The sequence below is a fragment of the Anabrus simplex genome, chromosome 6, assembly GCF_040414725.1.
Source record: "Anabrus simplex isolate iqAnaSimp1 chromosome 6, ASM4041472v1, whole genome shotgun sequence".
Classification (NCBI taxonomy): Eukaryota; Metazoa; Arthropoda; class Insecta; order Orthoptera; family Tettigoniidae; genus Anabrus; species Anabrus simplex.
In genome coordinates this window covers 347,897,648-347,919,617 of record NC_090270.1, presented here as the reverse complement: position 1 = coordinate 347,919,617, position 21,970 = coordinate 347,897,648, and the positions used below count along the sequence as shown (strand labels likewise).

Below are 21,970 nucleotides of genomic sequence, written 5' to 3'. Positions count from 1 at the left end.
GGTCATCCCACCCATGAAGGATTTCCTTCCCCTCAATAAATTCCGAGAGCTCGTGTCCATGGCTACTGCTTCTGTCACTAAGCACATCCAATTGATGCAAGAACTTGAGAACGGTTACGTAATCATATTTACGGACTCCGATCGCAGTTTTCAAAAACTTTGGAATCGGCTTGCTCACCACAAGCTGCTCCCATATACATGTCATCTTGAAGCCCAATCTGTGGACGCGAGCACCCAAACGCTGTTCTCCCGCCTCCCTCCCAAGATCTCCAGACCCTCCCAGTCCGACATCACCATCCCTCCTGGAACACACTCACCCACATTCATCAACACCACACCACCTACCGAACCCGGAAGTGAGACCTCATTAGCCTCACAACCGGCCAAGGTACCCGACTCCCCACCCTCTACCGAGTCTGTGACCGAACCCGGAAGTGAGATCCCATTAGTCTCACGACCGGCCAAGGTCACTGACTCCCAACCATCCACCGAGTCCGGAAGTGAGACCCCATCAGTCTCTCAACCGGACAAGGCAACACTGCACAAGTACACTCAAACTGGGAGCAGGCGTAACAAACCTGCCTCTCGGTCAATTCCCCCACCAACACCTATCACTCACAGCACAACTACACGCCACCGTCCCTCCTCACTCATCATCCAGTGCTATAATTGCCTCCAGCTGGGCCACTCTGCGGCTTCATGCTCAGAGGCTACTAGGTGCAACAGATGTGGTGGTGCCCACCGCCACACTGACTGCACGCTACCAAAAGCCAAGCCGAGGTGCGCTAACTGCGAAGGCAGTCACGCAGCCTCCTACCCTGGCTGCCCATACCTAAAGCGGGCAATTAGAGCACATCACAAACACTCTCAACACCTACACTCACCCACCTCACACACACCTCAGCCTCTCCTCCCCCCCCCCACCACTCCGAACCCTGCTCCTCCACCTCCCGTAAACCCCGCCCTGCCAAGTCTTGACAATTCCACACTCCTCAACTTACTCCTCATCCAGTTACTTTCGTCCCTTAACCAGCCCATGCCAAGCCGCCAGCTAATCGTTAGCTAATCCCCCCCCCTGCTCACACACCGCCCTGTTCCAAGAAGTCAACTCCTCATCTTACCCCCCGCACACCTGCACCCTCTCGGACTCCCCTTACTTCCTCCTATAATTATGTCCATCTTCTAAATTTGTTATGAAGCAACATTGGGAATGGTCACTTCTTGGATGGGTGACCATCCACCTGATGCTGCCGCCCCCCCCCTTCGTTGGTCACTAGTCACAGAGTGCCAACGACCCCCCACAACCTCTGCCCTATTAAGGGCACCCCCGGCCCCACTTGGGGCCCAGGCCATATCCTGGCCAGTTCGATCCCCGCACAACTATACCAGTTCACCTAAACCGTCATGTCCCTTCAATAAGAATCTATGAAATAGCACTCAAGGCCTGAAATATTGGTCGACGGGCTAAAATCACTCATTGGTCCCTCGGGACCTTTGAGGAGGCTGGTTCTGGTTCTGGAAAAAACCACCCCTGCCACAAACTGATACCGAACCCGGAAGCGAGACTCCTTTAATCTCGCAACCGAGTACGGTCACTCACTCCAGGTACACACAGACTCGGAGTAGGCGTAGAAAACCTGCTCCGCTGTCTCCCACCACAACAACACCACACACTCCCAGAACAAAGACTCGGACCCGTCCCCCCTCCCGTCCTGCCTTAGTGACTCAGTGCTACAACTGCCTTCAGCTGTATCATTCAGCGGCTTCTTGCCCTAATGATACACGCTGCAACAGATGTGGGGGTGATCACCACCACACTGTCTGCACTGTGCCAAAGACCCAGCCGAGGTGCGCGAACTGTGAAGGCAGTCACGCAGCCTCCTATCCTGGTTGTCCATTTTTGAAGAAGGCTATCCGAGATCACTATAGGCAGGCACGTCATTTGCACACTGCTCCTCCTCAGACCCTCCCAGTCACTCCTTCACCAAGTCAAGACAACTCCACTCTTCTCAACTTGCTCCTTATCAGACTTCTCTCGTCCCTTAACCCTCCCCCCATGCCGCCCAGACAACTCCTCGTCAATTAACCCTGCTAATATCGCCAACTGCACCAAGCCAACTTTTCATGTACCTATTCCCGAAGCACTAAACCCCCGCGTAGCAACAAGAAGTGCTGCAGCAACATCGGCCGTGGTCACCGAGTGGATGGGTGACCACACCAACCTGCCTTGCTCGCCAACCACTTACCCCCACCTCTCCTCCCTCTCGTCCTGATTCTGTAACTATTCTCAACTCTCATGATTCCAATTTCAAACTCTTCATGATAGTTAAGCAACATCGGGCACGGCACCACTTAGAAGCTTAAGGCGCTGTCTGTCCTTGCTGTGGAGTGATGCTAAACCCGATCCTTGCTTCACCCTACTCTTCTCGCCCCTAGGGCGCAGGGCATATTCTGTCCAGTCCAGATGTTAAAAGAAGACCGACCACCAACAACAGAACGTCAAGCTACAATAAGAAGAATCTTCAAGAAAAAGCACTCAAAGCCCCAACGGGCTGATAGGCTATAATACTCACGGTGCAGGCCCTGCCTGCACCAATTGAGGCGGTCCTGCGGAAAAATACCACCATCACCATCACCATCAGACCCACCACCAGCACCTGACCTGAGCAGACGTCACTCCGAGCCAGCACCCTGCCAGCCGCCAGCTCGCCGTCGTCGCCCGTCAAGGCCCAGCCCAGCTCACTCGCTCTCGCCCTCGCCACGAGCCCTTGCCCGCACTCTTCGGCCAGCCAACCAGCGTCGAGCCTGCCAAGTTCCCTGCGCGGTCCGACTTCCTGGATATACTCTGGGTCCAGTCGTTCCGCGGTCTCTCACATTAGCACCAGCTGTCCGGCAGGCCACACATCCAGCCAAGCCACACAGCCTTAGGGCTGCCCTGTACCAAGCAAATTTGTCAGTGCTCTGTGGTTACGCCTGCTCGTGTCTTGTCCCGGCGTGATCCGTATAACTATACCTGACACGACAGGTGCCCACCGAGCGCGCTATTTCTGGTCCTCTTCGGAGTTTGACCCATCCATTCCTCCATCCTCACCTCTCCTCCCCTGACCCCTTACCTGTCAGGTAACCCCGGTGGACCGAGTAGCTGGGACCCTGACAACCCCAGCCATGTCTCACCACGTCTCTGCCAAGGCGCGTCCTCTTGTCCTGGACCCGTCCCTTAACATATTCGGCTCTGAAACGCCCACCCATAAATCTACAGCTTCCAAGTCCCCTCCAGCTTCCGACTCACCCAAACCCAAAAAATCCAAAGACCAATTCCGCAAACCTCTTTTCCAATGTGCCCAGGATCTTGACACCAAATTCCTTCCACTGGTCATTCCTCCTATGCCTGACTTCCTTTCTGCTACTAAATTCCGCAAGCTCGTATCCACAGCTACATCTTCCCTCACCGAGCACATCCAACTTTTGCAGGAACTTGAAAACGGCTATGTCATCATATTCACGGACAGTGATGACAGTTTCCAGGCCCTTTGGAAGCAGCTTGCTCACCACAAGCTGCTCCCATACACTTGCCAACTTGAAGAACAATCTGTGGATGCGAGCACTCAGTCCGATATTACCATCCCTCCCGACCACCACTCTTCCACACTCACCGACACTGCACCACCTACCGAATCCGGAAGTGAGACCCCATCAGTCTCGCAACCGGCCAAGGTCACATACCCCCCTCCACCTACCGAGCCCGTGACTGAACCTGGAAGTGAGACCCCATTAGCCTCACAACCGGCCAAGGTTGCGGACTCCCCACCATCTACCGAATCCGGAAGTGAGACCCCATTAGTCTCACAACCGGACAAGGTATCTACCAACAAATACACTCAAACCGGGAGCAGGCGTAACAAACCTGCTTCCCGGTTGAAACCCACACCAACACCTAACACTCACAGTACACCTACACGCCCCCGCCCCTCCTCCCTCATTACACAGTGCTACAATTGCCTGCAACTGGGCCACTCTGCGGCTTCATGCTCAGAGGCTACCAGGTGCAACAGATGTGGTGGCGCTCACCGCCACACTGCCTGCACCTTACCAAAAACCAAGCCGAGGTGCGCTAACTGCGAAGGCAGTCACGCAGCCTCCTACCCTGGCTGCCCATATCTAAAGCAGGCAATTAAGGCGCACTACAAACACGCACGCCACCTACACACACACCCTTCCACAGCTCCTCAGCCCTTCCTCCGCTCCACCAACACCTCAAACCCAACTCCCACCTACACCCCCGCCCCGCCAAGTCTCGATAATCCTACCCTGCTCAACCTTCTCCTTATCCACCTCCTCACGTCCCTCAACCAGACCCTGCCAAGTCGCCAATTAATCATCAACTAACCCCCCCCTGACCAAGAATACCCAGCACCAAGACGTTTAACTCCTCACCCCGCGTTACTCCATCACCCACTCAGTCTGCCCTAACCTTCCTCCCTTAATTAGGTTAATCCCCAATGCTATTTTATGACAGCAACATTGGGCGTGGTCACCTATTGGATGGGTGACCATCCACCCGATACTGCTCTTCGTTGGCCTCTATTAACTAGAGAACCAACGCCTCTCCCCAACCCCCGCCCTTCTGGGCACCCCCCCAGACCATATTCTGGTCAGTTACGACCCCCCTACAAAACTCCACATTCCACACTACCATTATGCCATTTAACATCCTACTAAGAAATAGCACTCAAGGCCTTTAATTGGTCGACGGGCTAAAAGCATCATTGGTCCCGCGGGACCTCTGATGAGGTGGCTTCAAAATACCATTTGGTGCGAAGCAGACTAGCAGAGCATCATGTCAGGACGAGGCAAGGGAGGAAAAGTTAAGGGCAAGTCCAAAAGCCGTTCCAGCCGTGCAGGCCTGCAGTTTCCTGTCGGGCGTATCCACCGTCTCCTCCGCAAGGGAAACTATGCAGAGCGAGTGGGTGCTGGTGCCCCCGTGTACCTGGCTGCGGTCATGGAGTACCTGGCTGCTGAAGTTCTTGAGTTGGCAGGCAATGCAGCCCGTGACAACAAGAAGACGAGGATCATCCCCCGTCACTTGCAGTTGGCCATACGTAACGATGAGGAGTTAAACAAACTCCTGTCTGGTGTGACCATTGCCCAGGGAGGTGTGCTGCCCAATATTCAGGCAGTGCTCCTGCCCAAGAAGACCGAGAAGAAGGCTTAATTGCCTTAGCCTTGGTTTCCCAGGCAAAAATTTAAAAAACGGCCCTTTTCAGGGCCACCAGCTGGTTAAGGAAAGAGTTGCTTGTCAGGCTTTATTGCTCAGTAGTAAAAGACGTATCAAAAGAGAAAGAGCAGTACAGTACATATAAGTCTCTAATAATAATAATAATAATAATAATAATAATAATAATAATAATAATAATAATAGTGAAACCAAGAAGAAGAAGAAGAAGAACAACAACAACAACAACAACAAAGAGAAGAACTGTGTTTAGTGTCCCTTCAGTAGCAACAGATGCTGGAATTTAGTGTTTAGGACAGAAAATAGCCTAGCCAACTTAAAGATATATTACACAGTTTATTTATTGAAGGAAGGAAGGAAGGAAGGAAGGAAGGAAGGAAGGAAGGAAGGAAGGAAGGAAGGAAGGAAGGAAGGAAGGAAGGTTTCATAAGAAGTACTTTTAATATCATACCAGTTTACGGTATAACCTTCAAAACTGGAGTAGGTTATCAGATTATTTATTTAATTATTTAATTATTTATTTATTTATTTATTTATTTAGAAAGAAGCCATGTGATTAGTTTCCAAATGAAAGAAAGAAAGACAGAAAGAAAGAAAGAAAGAGAGAGAGAGAGAGAGAGAGAGAGAGAGGATCAGATACAGATATCTAGTGTCCATTAAAAATAAACTTCAGACTAGACTTCATTACTAACGTTGAGGGCATATTTTCTTCTCTGCAGGGCTCGAGCAGAAGTGTACAGTACAGTACCTCCTAGGAAGAAGTGCTGCACAAGCAATGCTAGAGGAGTACTGGACACGGGACACTAAGCTCTTTTGAGAGGTAAGTGGTGGCCCTGAAAAGGGCCGTTTTTTTTAAACACTGCATGCCCCCTGCCGGGAGCACGCTCGGAAGAGATCTAACCGCCGAAACCGTAAAGGGTACGTCCCTGTCTCTTGAGGGCGTACACTACGTCCATGGCGGTCACGGTCTTCCTCTTGGCGTGCTCGGTGTATGTTACGGCATCCCGGATGACGTTCTCCAGGAAAACCTTGAGCACGCCACGAGTCTCCTCGTAGATTAGGCCCGAGATACGCTTGACCCCACCTCTGCGGGCGAGACGTCTGATGGCAGGCTTGGTGATGCCCTGGATGTTGTCTCGGAGCACCTTCCTGTGACGCTTGGCGCCTCCTTTGCCGAGTCCCTTTCCTCCCTTGCCTCGTCCGGTCATGGTAGATCAGTACAACAGCGAGTTCAGAGCTCGAATGTGCCAGGCCCCGCTTTTGCCTGTGCTTTTGTTGAACGAGCCTGGCCCCGGTGACGTCGGCAACTGGCTAGCGAATGGCAGCGCTGCAGCAGCACAGGGAGGGGGAAGCGAAGGAATAAAACAAGGCGAGCGGGAGCGAGCTCCTGTTATTCTCCCTGCAGCGTGTCGACAGTGAGTACCGTACGTCATGGCCCGGACGAAGCAGACTGCACGTAAATCCACCGGAGGCAAGGCCCCCCGCAAGCAGCTGGCAACCAAGGCTGCCCGTAAGAGCGCGCCTGCCACGGGTGGAGTGAAGAAGCCTCATCGGTACAGGCCCGGTACCGTGGCCCTCCGTGAGATCAGGCGCTACCAGAAGAGCACCGAGCTGCTCATCCGCAAGCTGCCTTTCCAGCGGCTCGTGAGAGAAATAGCTCAGGACTTCAAGACTGACCTGCGCTTCCAGAGCTCGGCCGTCATGGCCTTGCAGGAGGCCAGCGAAGCCTACCTGGTGGGTCTTTTCGAAGACACCAACTTGTGTGCCATCCATGCCAAGCGTGTCACCATCATGCCAAAGGACATCCAGCTCGCCCGCCGCATCCGAGGGGAGCGTGCCTAAGTCCAGAGCTAGCTTAACGCTGAACCTTTCACCAAACGGCCCTTTTCAGGGCCACCAAAATATCCCAGAAAGAGCAGTCGTAGTCTCTGAGCTAGCACGGGCAGTGAATTAAAATATTCTTTAAAAGGAAATAAATAATAATAATATAAATCTTGATGATGATGATGGTGGTGGTGGTGGTTGTTGTTGTTTCCAGGGGATGATGTGAACCTTCCAAGTGCAAGCGCAGTAGACACAAAACTTAATAATAATAATAATAATAATAATAATAATAATAATAATAATAATAACAACAACGACAAAGTATATACATCTGGATGGCGGTGGGTTTTTTTATTTTATTTTTTATTCCACAGGACGATGCGAAGAGTCCTAGAGTAATCATAGTAAAGAAAATACTGAATAATAAAGGCGATGTTGATAATAATAATAATAATAATAATAATAATAACAAAGTATATAAATCTTGATGGTGGTTGTTGTGCCAAGGGGATTAAGGAAAACTCCAAGTGCAATAACAGTAAAGAAAATACTAATAATAATAATAATAATAATAATAATAATAATAATAATAATAATAATAATAATAATAATAAGAGAGTAGTGGGGCACTTGTGCACACTTGCCTCTTTATGAGACAGAGGTAGGAGAGAGGCCAGGGTTCACATTCAAAGACTTCATAGGCTCTTTTAGAAAGAAGGTGATGGCCCTGATAAGGGCCGTTTTTGCAACCTCCGCTCTCGTGAGAGCAAGAGGTGCACGGGTAGTGTAAGAACCTCGAGGGTTCTCACTTCCTTTTTGCAGGTGCCTTTTTAGGCGAGGCCTTGGGCTTAGCGGCCTTTTTAGGCTTAGGTGCCTTAGGTTTCTTAGTGGGCACCTTGGCGGCCTTCTTAGCCTTGGAAGGAGCCTTCTGCTTTGGTTTGGGAGCAGGAGCTGCCTTCTTCTTCTCAGCAGGCTTTTTGGAAATGGCTTTCTTGGCTGCAGCCTTGGCTCCCCCAGCCTTCTTCGCCTTGGGGATGCGCTTCTCCTTGGGGGCGGCGGACCGCTTGACAGGGGCTGCGCTGGCTTTCTCCGGCTTGGCAGCTGAGGCGAGTTTGAAGGAACCTGAAGCTCCCTTCCCCTTGGTCTGGACCAGCTCTCCGGAAGCCACAGCAGATTTCAGGTACTTCTTGATGAATGGGGCCAGCTTCTCAGAGTCCACCTTGTAGTTGGCAGAGATGTACTTCTTGATAGCTTGGAGAGAAGATCCACCTCGCTCCTTGAGGCTCTTGATGGCACTGCCCACCATCTCGGAGGTTTTCGGATGTGCAGGCTTGGTGCGAGGTTTCTTGGATGCGGAAGCCTTGTTCTTCTTGGGCGACGCCTGGGCCGGAGCCGAGGCGGGTGCGGATGCTGCCGATGCTGTTGCAGTGTCAGCCATGGTCACGGTGCGAATGATGTGTTAAATTTTCCCGAATGGCGGAGTGTATCAGGCTACTCGGACCGCGCAGGAAACAGCAGAGGCTAGCTGTCGGGTGGGCTGCGCGGCGATAAGTTGGGGACGTGCTTCCTAGCTCCTTTCTCGTGCACCCTGCGTCCCGTGGGGGCGGCGGAAGGTTTAGTTCAAGGTAGGAAGGGATAGCCAAAGGATTAATGCTGCTCCTCAAATGAAAGAAGTGCTGCCCGCCTTGTTCAGGGCGTCCTGGCGCAGGTGTGTTCCATGGACAGCATTTCCTCAGCTCCCTCTCCATGCCGACATTTAGGGGCAGCCGCCGTCGTCGCGACGCCCCCGGGAGCGACCACCGCTTACCTGAAGGAAGTCCCATCCTTCCTCTAGCTGCCAAGGCAGAGAACTGTTCGTGGACTCTAGCCACTTTCGAATGAGAGCAAGGGACGTTCGGCCTTCAGGTGGATTTCTGCAGTAGCAAGGAGACCCACCGTAATCTGCCTCTAATAGCATTGCATAAAAGGGCATAAAGAAGGAAACATATAAATTAGGGACTAGTTTCCACGACTTGTCAGATTCCAGGTCTCTTGCTAGCTCTTTAAGTTCATTTTAGTCGCAGTATTTAGGGCCATAGGCACTTGCCTCACGGTCAGGTACCCTCTCTCACTTCCTGCTGTTTTAAGGCCCTTGTAAGGGAAGAGAAGAGAAGCCTAGTTAAAGAGGAATCCTAGAACGTCTAGGTGTATTTCAGGGCGTACCTAAAGGCCCAGACCGGAAGACAGCCGGTTAAGTCTCACAAAAGACTTTGTCTCTGACCTGTAGGAGGGAAGCACAGCCTGGTAGAAACGTCCCGCCTACCCCGGGCAACAAAGCCAGGACCGAATATCTCTAGGCCTATTCACAATCGAAAAGAAGCCCATATATAGTATATCTACACCAGGCGGTATTACTAATTGTTCCAATATTACAGCCGATCGCGTCCTCCCTCAAGTTGGACAGCTTGAGGTAGACAGAAGCTTCCGAGGGAGCTGCCTACAGAGAACAACTTCAGAAAAAATTGGATGAGAACAAGAGATACAATGATAGGACCCATCTTAAGACACCCAGGACTTATTCAGTTGGTTTTAGAACGATGTGTAGGCGGTAAGAACTGTAGGGGTAGACCAAGGTACGGACATGACAAGCACATGTAGGATGCAATAGTTACATAGAAACGAAAAGGTTGGCACAGGATAGGGTGGCGTGGAGGGCTGCATCAAACCAGTCTACGGACTGGTGACTCAAACAACAACAACAACAGTAGGCTAAGGCTATTTAAAAAAAAACAACTACCGCTACTACTATGTCGACGACGACGACTTTTACCTAACTTTCGTAACCGACCTTTGGTCTCAAAGCTGCCATTAAGTGAGAGTATGCCTCCTTAAAATAACCTACTGGCTGCGCCGAGAATCGATCACACTATTAGCAGCATAGAACGAAGACGATCGCGTGAACTGACTTCAAATAATAGTATTAAAGTTTGAGGTTACGTCGAATGTAATTACAAAAAGGCTACGCAATTACTTCTTTGACTTACAAGTACAGCGGCATACCTAACCTCAAAAAAGAATAAGGTCAGTAAAGTGCGAAACCGCGAGAATGCTATGTCCCTTTCGACGTGTAAGGAACTTTTTCTTTCTTTCTTTCTTTCTTTCTTTCTTTCTTTCTTTCTTTCTTTCTTTCTCCTGGTCCGAACGACGCCGGGAATTGCAGGAATACGTGTTGGGTTAACACGTTGGACGTTCAATTCTTACTTGCAGATGGAAATCAGGAAGGAAGGATCTAACACAGGGTAGATGCACGGTTAACACAACTTCTCTCGCCATGTGGATTCGGTGTGATTATACGGCTGGATGCCCTTCCTGACTACAACCTTCCTTCCTTCCTTCCTTCCTTCTACTACTACTACTACTACTACTACTACTACTACTACTACTCCTACTACTACTACTCAAGTTTGTGCTGTAAAAGAATACCCTGGGAAGAAAACAGGAGGATTAGGAGTCCTCTTCCCTCAAATATCAATTGAAGTACCGTAATGAGGGGTACCGAGTCATTTACATTCATGGGAGGATATGCGTAAAGGGACCTGATGGTATTTAGGCCAGCTGCGCTAGGGTTACTCTTCGTATGACTAGACCAGACCAGTACCGGTACGGTACCTCAAGATTTTTATTTTTTCTTAATTAGTTTAGGTTATCCAAGCCTAACCTGCAGTATCTTGCACCCGAAATATCTAGCATCTACCCTGTAATGAGAAGATGCAGGCCTCCTTCCCAGTTTTCAAGACTGGTGATGATAAAAGTGTGCGTAATTTAGCTTGAAGTTAGCAGATCCACGATCAGTTTATGCCCCTTTTCTCGGTTCGCTGCAATCATGTCTTAGAACAGGGTCTCCATTCTAGGCCTATCAATTCCTGCGAACTCGTGAAAGCAATCAGGTAATGAAGATGATGATTGTAGTTAATAACATTAAGAAGAGAAGTTGAGGTGTTTGTCTTCAGCAGAAAAGAGGATATAGGACCCGGGTAGCAGTGAAAGGGCGACCGTGTTAGACGCAGGATACCTAACCTCCCTATTCTTTGAATTCTAACCGGTAGTACTAAGGTAAGGAGGAAAAAGTAGGACGTACAGGTACGCAGTGTTCAGGTGCTGGGCAAATGGACGTATTATTGCCGAAGTACGAAAAATCCCTACCGGCCTAACAGGAACTAGTAGTGGTAGGTAGTGAAAAATGTTATTTACTTTACGCCCCACTAACTACTATTTACCGTTTCCGGAGACGCCGCTGAGGCGAAATTTTGTCCCGCAGGAGTTCTTCTATTTTACGTGCCCGTAAATCTACAGGCATGAGGCCGACGTGTTTGGCCATTCAAATACCAAGGGAGTGAACCGGAATCGAACTCGCCAAGTTGAGCTCAGAATGGCCTATTTAAATCCAGGACGGTAACGGTAATGATATGGGGAGTTGAGGTTAGTTCTATGGAATTCATCACTTGCCGAAAGGTCGGTCAGCCGACGTGCAGGCTACTGAAATCGAGCACTTTCCTCACGTCACCTAACCTAAAACGTCACGACACTTTCAACTAACACTTGTCGTCGAAAACGTTACTTTCTCAGTCTTATTAGGAAACCGTCTCATCTTAGGTAGAAATGCAAAGTCCTGGGAGTCAATGCTACGATTTGTCGGAACACGCGCACAAGGGTCACTCTCCTGCACTAGTACATCATCGTTCGTAAGCAAGCTTATGAGAGACGCCCAGTTACCTGCAGAGAATAGCGCACAACAGACTTGCAACTTATTACCGAACGTCGTCGTTATATCAACGGGTCAGCGATAGTATCTTATCTTACCTGAAAGAACATAAAATGAAATCATTTTTCGCCTCTTTGAAGGGCTGCTACATGCGGCGTGCGGTTGCTAGGACACGGCTTTCATTGTTATCACGACAGTGTCGATGACGTTGTTTGGAAACCATCTTCCTCGCGATTTTCTTGGCGGGCAGGGAGATTCGAACCCACGTTCCGCCCTGGCACTGATTACCCTTCTTACCTGTAATCTTACGCGAAATAGGACGTAGTAGAATGAAGAGTTAAGTATCCATGAGGGGCCTCCTACAGACAGGGCGCACTAAGCTGCACTAACCTAAAAGAAAAATAACAGCACACACACACACACACACACACACACACACACACACACACACACACACACACACACACACACACACTCTCTCTCTCTCTCTCTCTCTCTCTCTCTCTCTCGCATAATAACAATAATAATAATAATAATAATAATAATAATAATAATAATAATAACAACCATCATCATCATCATCATCATCATCATCATCATCATCATCATCATCAGGTCAGGTCAGGTTAGGCGGGCACCTCGGAGGAAGTTAAGTATCTACAATAAACTTGAATCATGTTGGAAAGTTAAGAACATCTGGTTAGTTTCACATGTAACAAAAATCGATCAATTTCGACATTTGTGCAGCCGTAAGGCTAAAGTTGATGATAAAGGGTTATTTAGAGATCAGAATAGTAGGTAAAAAGGGAATTGAGCCAACGGCACGTGGTGTTCCCAAGCGGTCACCCATCCAAGTACTGACCACGCCCAATGTTGCTTAACTGCGGTGATCGGACGAGAACCGGTGTATTCAACATGGTATGGCCGTTGGCGAGAAAGGAAGTCTTCATAGATGCATGTGTACAGAAGGCAACGGTTATTTATTCTTTGGAGGTGGGCGGGCGCGTTGTCGAGACGAGACTTTGCTCGGAGATCGCGACGGAGGAGCGTACGAGGGCGGTACTGAGCGCGCGCGGCGGGGCGCGGCGGAACCTAACCCGAGTAGTTTTAACCTCACTTCGTCGTAACCTAACCCCAACTCGACCCAGGGCCTACATTCAATCCCAACCAATCTCCTCAAGAAAGAAAAGAAAGAAAGAAAGAAAGAAAGAAAGAAAGAAAGAAAGAAAGAAAGAAAGACCCAGGGCCCCGTGGTAGTAGTAGTAGTAGTAGTTGTTGTTGTTGTTGTTGTTGTTCTTGACGGCGGTGCGATTGTCGTTTCAAGCGGCAAAAGGACTGAATAATCCGTCCGGCTATGATGGTGTTAACGACGACGATTATTATTATTATAATTATTATAATTATTATTATTATTATTATTATTATTATTATTATTATTATTATGAGGTTTTCTAATTTCTTTTGACCTTAAAGTAACAATGCTAACCACTTTGATGTGATGTCCCCCTTTTCACTTGCCTTTGGTTTGCTTAAGGGTAAGAGGCTAACACAACTGCTCTTTTTTTTAAAGGTGTGGTGGCCCTGAAAAGGGCCGTTTCTTAAGAAGGGTGGTTATTCCCTGTAGCTCCTTACTTGGAGCTGGTGTATTTGGTGACTGCTTTGGTGCCCTCGCTGACGGCGTGCTTGGCCAGCTCTCCGGGCAGCAAGAGACGGACGGCAGTCTGGATCTCCCGACTAGTGATGGTGGAGCGCTTGTTGTAGTGGGCCAGACGGGAAGCTTCAGCGGCGATACGTTCGAAGATGTCGTTGACGAAGCTGTTCATGATGCTCATCGCCTTGCTGGAGATGCCAGTATCAGGGTGTACCTGTTTAAGTACTTTGTAGATGTAGATGGCGTAGCTCTCCTTCCTCTTGCGCTTCTTCTTCTTATCTCCCTTGGAGATGTTCTTCTGGGCCTTGCCGGCTTTCTTGGCGGCCTTTCCGCTAGTCTTAGGAGGCATGGTTGTCTCGTGTAGCTACTGAGAATCCAAACGAATGGCTGGGGGCACTTTTTTTTTTTTTTTTTTTTTTTTTTTTTGTTGATGGCCAGTGAATGGGAGCCCCGGGGCGAAAATGATGCCCCCCTACTCATCTGTGTCCGAGGAATTGCCGATGAGGCGAAAAAGTCACTGTTCTCGCTACACTGGTGGGGGAAAAGCAGTCTGTCTGATAGGCTGGGAGGCCTATAGTCAGAAAAGAAACCCCCTCTTCGCTTCAGTTTACGTGCTCAAAAGGGAAAATTAAATCGGAGCGGAATTTTTATCAGAGTGCTTCTTAAGAAACGGCCCTTAACAGGAGAGTAATTTAGAGAAAAATTTAGTGGACAGAAGGTTTCAATTTAGAATAGACCGAAAGGTTGGCCGGTTCGAATTTAAAACAGGTCGTAGAGGATCCAAGGGCCACGGTACTTCAGGCGAGTACTAGGCTTCTTGGTCCTCATGACCCGTTTTAACAGTAAAATACCAGGGTCCTCTGATTGGTTCGAGAGGATCCTAGCCCTGGTCATCCTCACTATTTTATTTATCTGAGATCTAAGTGTGGGGATACGAAGCTCGGCCCGTATCCTCTTGTTAGATTTCAGATATGGTGCTCTGGTCATCATTCTAAGTGTCTTGTTCTGGAAGGCTTGCAATTTTGAAAGTGGAGTTTTCGCAATATAGCCCCAGGCCTCACAGCCATACAGCAGGATGGGCCTGATACATGCTAGGTAAATATTTCTCTTGATGGAGGTAGAGATATATTTATTGCCTAGCAGAGGTCTCAGTGCTTTCATCCGTGCCGTGGCACGCTGTCTGGCCTGTTCTATATTGTGGCTCCAGGACAAAGTTCTGTCCATTATTAGGCCGAGATATTTAATTTGGTTCGTCCAAGACACGGGGACGTTATTGATAGTGAGGCGGTCAAGGTTAGGCCGGCGCCGGGTGAAAACAATTGCCTGCGTTTTATCTGCATTAATTTTCACCTTGTTCCGGTGACACCACTCCCAGAAGGAGTCGATCCATTGCTGTAATCGTCGGACAGCATAGTCATTTCTCTTCATGCCAGTGTAAATGGCTATGTCATCCGCGTACTGCTGGATCTCTACACCTTCCCGTGTAGGAAGATCGTTCACATATAGGCCGTAGAGAGTGGGGCTCAGCACTCCACCCTGTGGGACTCCTGCTCTGAGTACCCGAGGGGTGGATTGCTCCCCTTCACAGGAAACATAAAATTTCCTGTTAGTCAAATATGACTGAATAATTTTGACAAGGTAGCTAGGGACTCTATATAATTCCGAAAGTTTTACAATTAAATTATCGTGCCAGACAGTGTCAAAAGCTTTCTCTACGTCGAAAAATACTGCTGGCACGCTACGGCGCATATTGAACGACCTTGTGACATACTGTGTCAGGCGCAGCACCGCAAGGGGGGCGCTGCGCCTGGACCTGAACCCAAACTGCTCAGGTCGCAGTATGTTGCGGGTGTTTAGGTATCCATTGAGGCGAGAGAGAAGAAGTCTCTCGAAAATCTTAGAGATATGTGATAACAGGGTTATCGGGCGATAATTTTGTGGGAATAATTTATCCTTCCCTGGCTTCGGGAAGACTATCATTTTACCAGTCTTCCAGACGTCAGGGAAGTATCCCAGTTTTACGCAGGCCGAAAAGATGGTTGCTAAGAAAATTACTGCCCTGTATGGCAGTGATTTGATTTCCTTGTTCGAAACCCTGTCATCACCGGGAGACTTCTTCTCGTTTAAATTTTTAATAACCCTGCGAATCTCGCGAGGCTGGAAGTCGGGTACGTTGAAGTCAGGTGTCCATTGTCTTTCGAAAGCCAAGGCTTTTCTGCGTATCTCACGGGTCCGTCGCTCGTCTTCGTCGTCGTCATCGTTATCTAAATTGTGAGTTACGCACTGGCTTTCAATAGTGTCCGCGAAAGCCTCAGCTTTATCATAGGGGGAGAACACCAGGCCGTGCCGGCCGTGAATGGCACGCCGGGGTTCCTGGGTTCGAGTCAGACCGCGAGTGACACGCCAAAAGTCGCGTTCTGACTCATGTTCTGAAAGATGTCGGCAGAATTCCTCCCATCTTTCAATCTTACGTTCCAGCAAGCGATTGCGGACTTCACGGGCTAGTTCCAGGTATTCCGCCCGGTCAGCTGGGTCCCGGAATCGTTGCCATCTCTTCCTATATCTGTTTTTAATTTGGATCAAATCCTTAAGGAGATCCGGTGTGGTATCGTCCTCAGAACCAGGACGGTGCTGAGAACGATTATTATTATTATTATTATTATTAATTTTGGCTGCTCGAATGATGTATTTCCGGGCATTGCAGACCTTGTTATTAAGGTGCGCAATCGCGCGGTCAACATCATTCTCGCTGGTGATCGAAAAGGTTTTCAGATTTTTATTGACATGCCACGTGAATTTGTGGTAGTCAAGGTTTAGTTTAGAGATAGGAAGAGACGGTTCATCGAGCCTAACCCAGGTAAGATTGAAGATGATAGGTTTGTGGTCGGAATTTAGTTCATCAGGGACTAGAAAATCAATAGCCCTGCTGTAATACTTGGTAACTGCGACATCTAGGACATCAGGTAGGCCACCATTATCCGGATAGAAGGTGGGCTCCGTGGGGGCATATACACTGATGTCAGTATCTGTCATATGTTGCTGGAGTATTCTCCCCCTAGGATTTATAGTCCTGGAGTTCCAGTCGGTGTGCTTGGAATTCAAGTCGCCTCCAATGATAGAGGGCGTATGGCTGGGATTATTAAGCAAAATATCTAGCTCCGCCGTATGAAGCGGAGCACTGGGAGGGAGATAGGCCGCAAAAATACGATAGTGATAATTACTGTGTCTAATCTCGATACCGAGAGACTCAATAACTCCGAGAGGGAGGGGGTCTATGACGTGATGAGTAAGCTTAGACTTAATCAGCACGGCCACGCCCCCGCCCTCTCTGTCAACTCTGTCTTTGCGGTATACCGCAAAGTTCTTAATTTTGAAGGGCATATGAGGTTTCAGCCATGTTTCCCCTAGAAGGAGGATATCGATGTTGTGCTCAGAGATAAACGACTCGAGTTCGTATCTCTGAGCAGAAACACCCTTGCAATTCCATGCACAGATTCTGAGGTCCATAGTCAAAACATGACAGCCTCATTAGGGTTCTGAAAAGTACTGCATAACAGCACTTAACAGGACTCCAATTTTGTCAATCATGGTTTCACATGTCCTCAGTTTAGTCATGGTGTCCTTTATAATAGGCAGTAATTTTGAGAAATTAATCTGCCTCACGAGATTCAAAATGTCGCCCATGCCCGAAAAGTCGGATATGGGAGACGCTTCCGCTGAGGGTGCAGGGTTCGATGCAGGGGTGGGGGCGGCCTGGGCGCCTCCGGCAGCAGCAGCATAAGTAAAGTTAGGGTCTACTGCCCGGGAGGGGGGGAGGGTCCTCCTTTTCTCAGCTTTGGAGAGCTCCCTAACTACCTTCTGTTCCATAATATTTCGAAACAGTTGGCAGCCCCTCCAGGAGGCGGGGTGGTTTCCCTGGCAGTTGGCACACTTAGCTGCTGCCTCCGGCTGTAGGGGGCAGGCAGCAGCTGAGTGGTTTTCACCACATTTCACACATCTCAATGGCATTTTGCAGTAATTAGCGGTGTGCCCCCACCGCTGGCATCGGTAACACTGAGAAGGGCCCTCGCGGCCCCTGAAAGCCTCAACTTTCACGGCACACCCGCATAGGTGTCTAACCGAGAAGATGGTTTCTGAAAATTTCTCCTTAGGGAGGGTGACACTCATGACACTGAGGGGGATCAATTTCTTAGTTGTGGCATCTCGCCTCGTGTATTGGTATACATCTTGAGGCTGGTACCCCAGTGCCATGAGTTCCTCTCGAACCCAGTCCACGCTGACAGTGGCTACAATATTACGAATGATAACTTTCAGGAGCCTCTTACTCGCCAGCTGGTGAGTAAAGAAACTCTTATTGTTATCTTCGAAATATTGTTTGATAAGGTGATAATCGTTTTCATTTTCAGCATGGAATTTCAGAGCGTCCCGGGTATTGATCACTCTGATATTCCCAGTGCAGCGAGATTTCAAGTAGTTGTAGTGTCGCTGATACTCCGATTTATCAGCGACAACAATAGGTGGAACAGCGACTTTTTTAGGGGCCGCAACATCCATGGCCTCCCCCTGTCCTTCCTGAGATGAGCTCTGCCCTGTCTCGGTATTATTGACTGGGGTCGAACTCGCGACCTCAGCGGGTCTAGCAGACTGAGAGGGGGCAGTGCTGGTGGAGGGAAGGGGGTTGGTGGCAGAGGTAGATGGCCTAGGGATGAAGTCAGCTAGAGTAAGGTTACCTTCAGTGGGGAGGGAAGCTAGGACGCTATAGGGGTTGGGGGTGGTTACAGGCTTAGGTTGAATAGGAACCTGTTTTACAGATTTAAGAGATTTACGGTCTCTACGGTCAGTGCGGTGTAATTTACTTCTGCCACTAGTAGGTTTACTATTGCCATTATCAGAAAGATGAAAAAGGTAGGCCATACTAGGGTGTATCTCCCCAGTTTTATTATAATTGGCTACCGCTTCCGGCATGCTGGGTAGCAAATTAATTGTAGAGGCAGCTTGGAGAGCCGGCAGGCCCGATTTAGCATTGCAGGAAGGATTTACCAGCGGTAGAGGTGGAAAATCAATTCCACCACCTCCCGGTGGCGGGGAGCTAGCCATCATGCACTACTGGGTACTACAAGCAAGGCACACCAACAAGCAAAAGCAGGCGATGAGCACTTACCAATTATATGCAGGAAGTAGCTAAAAGGATTTGTGAGATCCAATTCAGCGCTTCGCTGGATATAATATAGCACCTTTAAAAACCCACACAAGCACACACTCAGTCACAAAGACGGGAGGAGCAGTAAAGCACGTCCGCAGACAACACCAGATTGTTCTCGAATGGCTGGGGGCACCCGGTTTCAGCGTGTATTTGAAAGAAAACGCCTGTGTCGTACTAGCCAATGGGGGCGAACTAGCTGCAGCCTCATTGGCTGGCTCGCTGGCTCGCGTAACCTGCCAGAGTACAAAACTGGTGGTCACTAGTCGGAAAAATACCATTTGGTGCGAAGCAGACTAGCAGAGCATCATGTCAGGACGAGGCAAGGGAGGAAAAGTTAAGGGCAAGTCCAAAAGCCGTTCCAGCCGTGCAGGCCTGCAGTTTCCTGTCGGGCGTATCCACCGTCTCCTCCGCAAGGGAAACTATGCAGAGCGAGTGGGTGCTGGTGCCCCCGTGTACCTGGCTGCGGTCATGGAGTACCTGGCTGCTGAAGTTCTTGAGTTGGCAGGCAATGCAGCCCGTGACAACAAGAAGACGAGGATCATCCCCCGTCACTTGCAGTTGGCCATACGTAACGATGAGGAGTTAAACAAACTCCTGTCTGGTGTGACCATTGCCCAGGGAGGTGTGCTGCCCAATATTCAGGCAGTGCTCCTGCCCAAGAAGACCGAGAAGAAGGCTTAATTGCCTTAGCCTTGGTTTCCCAGGCAAAAATTTAAAAAACGGCCCTTTTCAGGGCCACCAGCTGGTTAAGGAAAGAGTTGCTTGTCAGGCTTTATTGCTCAGTAGTAAAAGACGTATCAAAAGAGAAAGAGCAGTACAGTACATATAAGTCTCTAATAATAATAATAATAATAATAATAATAATAATAATAATAATAATAATAATAGTGAAACCAAGAAGAAGAAGAAGAACAACAACAACAACAAAGAGAAGAACTGTGTTTAGTGTCCCTTCAGTAGCAACAGATGCTGGAATTTAGTGTTTAGGACAGAAAATAGCCTAGCCAACTTAAAGATATATTACACAGTTTATTTATTGAAGGAAGGAAGGAAGGAAGGAAGGAAGGAAGGAAGGAAGGAAGGAAGGAAGGTTTCATAAGAAGTACTTTTAATATCATACCAGTTTACGGTATAACCTTCAAAACTGGAGTAGGTTATCAGATTATTTATTTAATTATTTAATTATTTATTTATTTATTTATTTATTTAGAAAGAAGCCATGTGATTAGTTTCCAAATGAAAGAAAGAAAGACAGAAAGAAAGAAAGAAAGAGAGAGAGAGAGAGAGAGAGAGAGAGAGGATCAGATACAGATATCTAGTGTCCATTAAAAATAAACTTCAGACTAGACTTCATTACTAACGTTGAGGGCATATTTTCTTCTCTGCAGGGCTCGAGCAGAAGTGTACAGTACAGTACCTCCTAGGAAGAAGTGCTGCACAAGCAATGCTAGAGGAGTACTGGACACGGGACACTAAGCTCTTTTGAGAGGTAAGTGGTGGCCCTGAAAAGGGCCGTTTTTTTTAAACACTGCATGCCCCCTGCCGGGAGCACGCTCGGAAGAGATCTAACCGCCGAAACCGTAAAGGGTACGTCCCTGTCTCTTGAGGGCGTACACTACGTCCATGGCGGTCACGGTCTTCCTCTTGGCGTGCTCGGTGTATGTTACGGCATCCCGGATGACGTTCTCCAGGAAAACCTTGAGCACGCCACGAGTCTCCTCGTAGATTAGGCCCGAGATACGCTTGACCCCACCTCTGCGGGCGAGACGTCTGATGGCAGGCTTGGTGATGCCCTGGATGTTGTCTCGGAGCACCTTCCTGTGACGCTTGGCGCCTCCTTTGCCGAGTCCCTTTCCTCCCTTGCCTCGTCCGGTCATGGTAGATCAGTACAACAGCGAGTTCAGAGCTCGAATGTGCCAGGCCCCGCTTTTGCCTGTGCTTTTGTTGAACGAGCCTGGCCCCGGTGACGTCGGCAACTGGCTAGCGAATGGCAGCGCTGCAGCAGCACAGGGAGGGGGAAGCGAAGGAATAAAACAAGGCGAGCGGGAGCGAGCTCCTGTTATTCTCCCTGCAGCGTGTCGACAGTGAGTACCGTACGTCATGGCCCGGACGAAGCAGACTGCACGTAAATCCACCGGAGGCAAGGCCCCCCGCAAGCAGCTGGCAACCAAGGCTGCCCGTAAGAGCGCGCCTGCCACGGGTGGAGTGAAGAAGCCTCATCGGTACAGGCCCGGTACCGTGGCCCTCCGTGAGATCAGGCGCTACCAGAAGAGCACCGAGCTGCTCATCCGCAAGCTGCCTTTCCAGCGGCTCGTGAGAGAAATAGCTCAGGACTTCAAGACTGACCTGCGCTTCCAGAGCTCGGCCGTCATGGCCTTGCAGGAGGCCAGCGAAGCCTACCTGGTGGGTCTTTTCGAAGACACCAACTTGTGTGCCATCCATGCCAAGCGTGTCACCATCATGCCAAAGGACATCCAGCTCGCCCGCCGCATCCGAGGGGAGCGTGCCTAAGTCCAGAGCTAGCTTAACGCTGAACCTTTCACCAAACGGCCCTTTTCAGGGCCACCAAAATATCCCAGAAAGAGCAGTCGTAGTCTCTGAGCTAGCACGGGCAGTGAATTAAAATATTCTTTAAAAGGAAATAAATAATAATAATATAAATCTTGATGATGATGATGGTGGTGGTGGTGGTTGTTGTTGTTTCCAGGGGATGATGTGAACCTTCCAAGTGCAAGCGCAGTAGACACAAAACTAATAATAATAATAATAATAATAATAATAATAATAATAATAATAATAACAACAACGACAAAGTATATACATCTGGATGGCGGTGGGTTTTTTTATTTTATTTTTTATTCCACAGGACGATGCGAAGAGTCCTAGAGTAATCATAGTAAAGAAAATACTGAATAATAAAGGCGATGTTGATAATAATAATAATAATAATAATAATAATAACAAAGTATATAAATCTTGATGGTGGTTGTTGTGCCAAGGGGATTAAGGAAAACTCCAAGTGCAATAACAGTAAAGAAAATACTAAATAATAATAATAATAATAATAATAATAATAATAATAATAATAATAATAATAATAAGAGAGTAGTGGGGCACTTGTGCACACTTGCCTCTTTATGAGACAGAGGTAGGAGAGAGGCCAGGGTTCACATTCAAAGACTTCATAGGCTCTTTTAGAAAGAAGGTGATGGCCCTGATAAGGGCCGTTTTTGCAACCTCCGCTCTCGTGAGAGCAAGAGGTGCACGGGTAGTGTAAGAACCTCGAGGGTTCTCACTTCCTTTTTGCAGGTGCCTTTT

The 21,970-nt window shown here is 48.7% G+C and overlaps 1 protein-coding gene and 1 non-coding gene across 2 annotated transcripts; both read right to left on the bottom strand.

Annotated features, from left to right (window-relative positions):
* Positions 1 to 12,611: 12,611 nt before the first annotated feature.
* LOC137501382 (5S ribosomal RNA) lies at positions 12,612 to 12,730 on the bottom strand. Its single transcript, XR_011018526.1, has one exon. It is a non-coding gene; the product is annotated as a 5S ribosomal RNA (ribosomal RNA).
* Positions 12,731 to 13,426: 696 nt separating this feature from the next.
* Positions 13,427 to 13,798, bottom strand: LOC137501253 (histone H2B). The gene has a single exon (XM_068228159.1). The coding sequence runs from the start codon at positions 13,796 to 13,798 to the stop codon at positions 13,427 to 13,429; it is 372 nt and encodes a 123-aa protein (XP_068084260.1).
* Between the last annotated feature and the right edge of the window lie 8,172 nt (positions 13,799 to 21,970).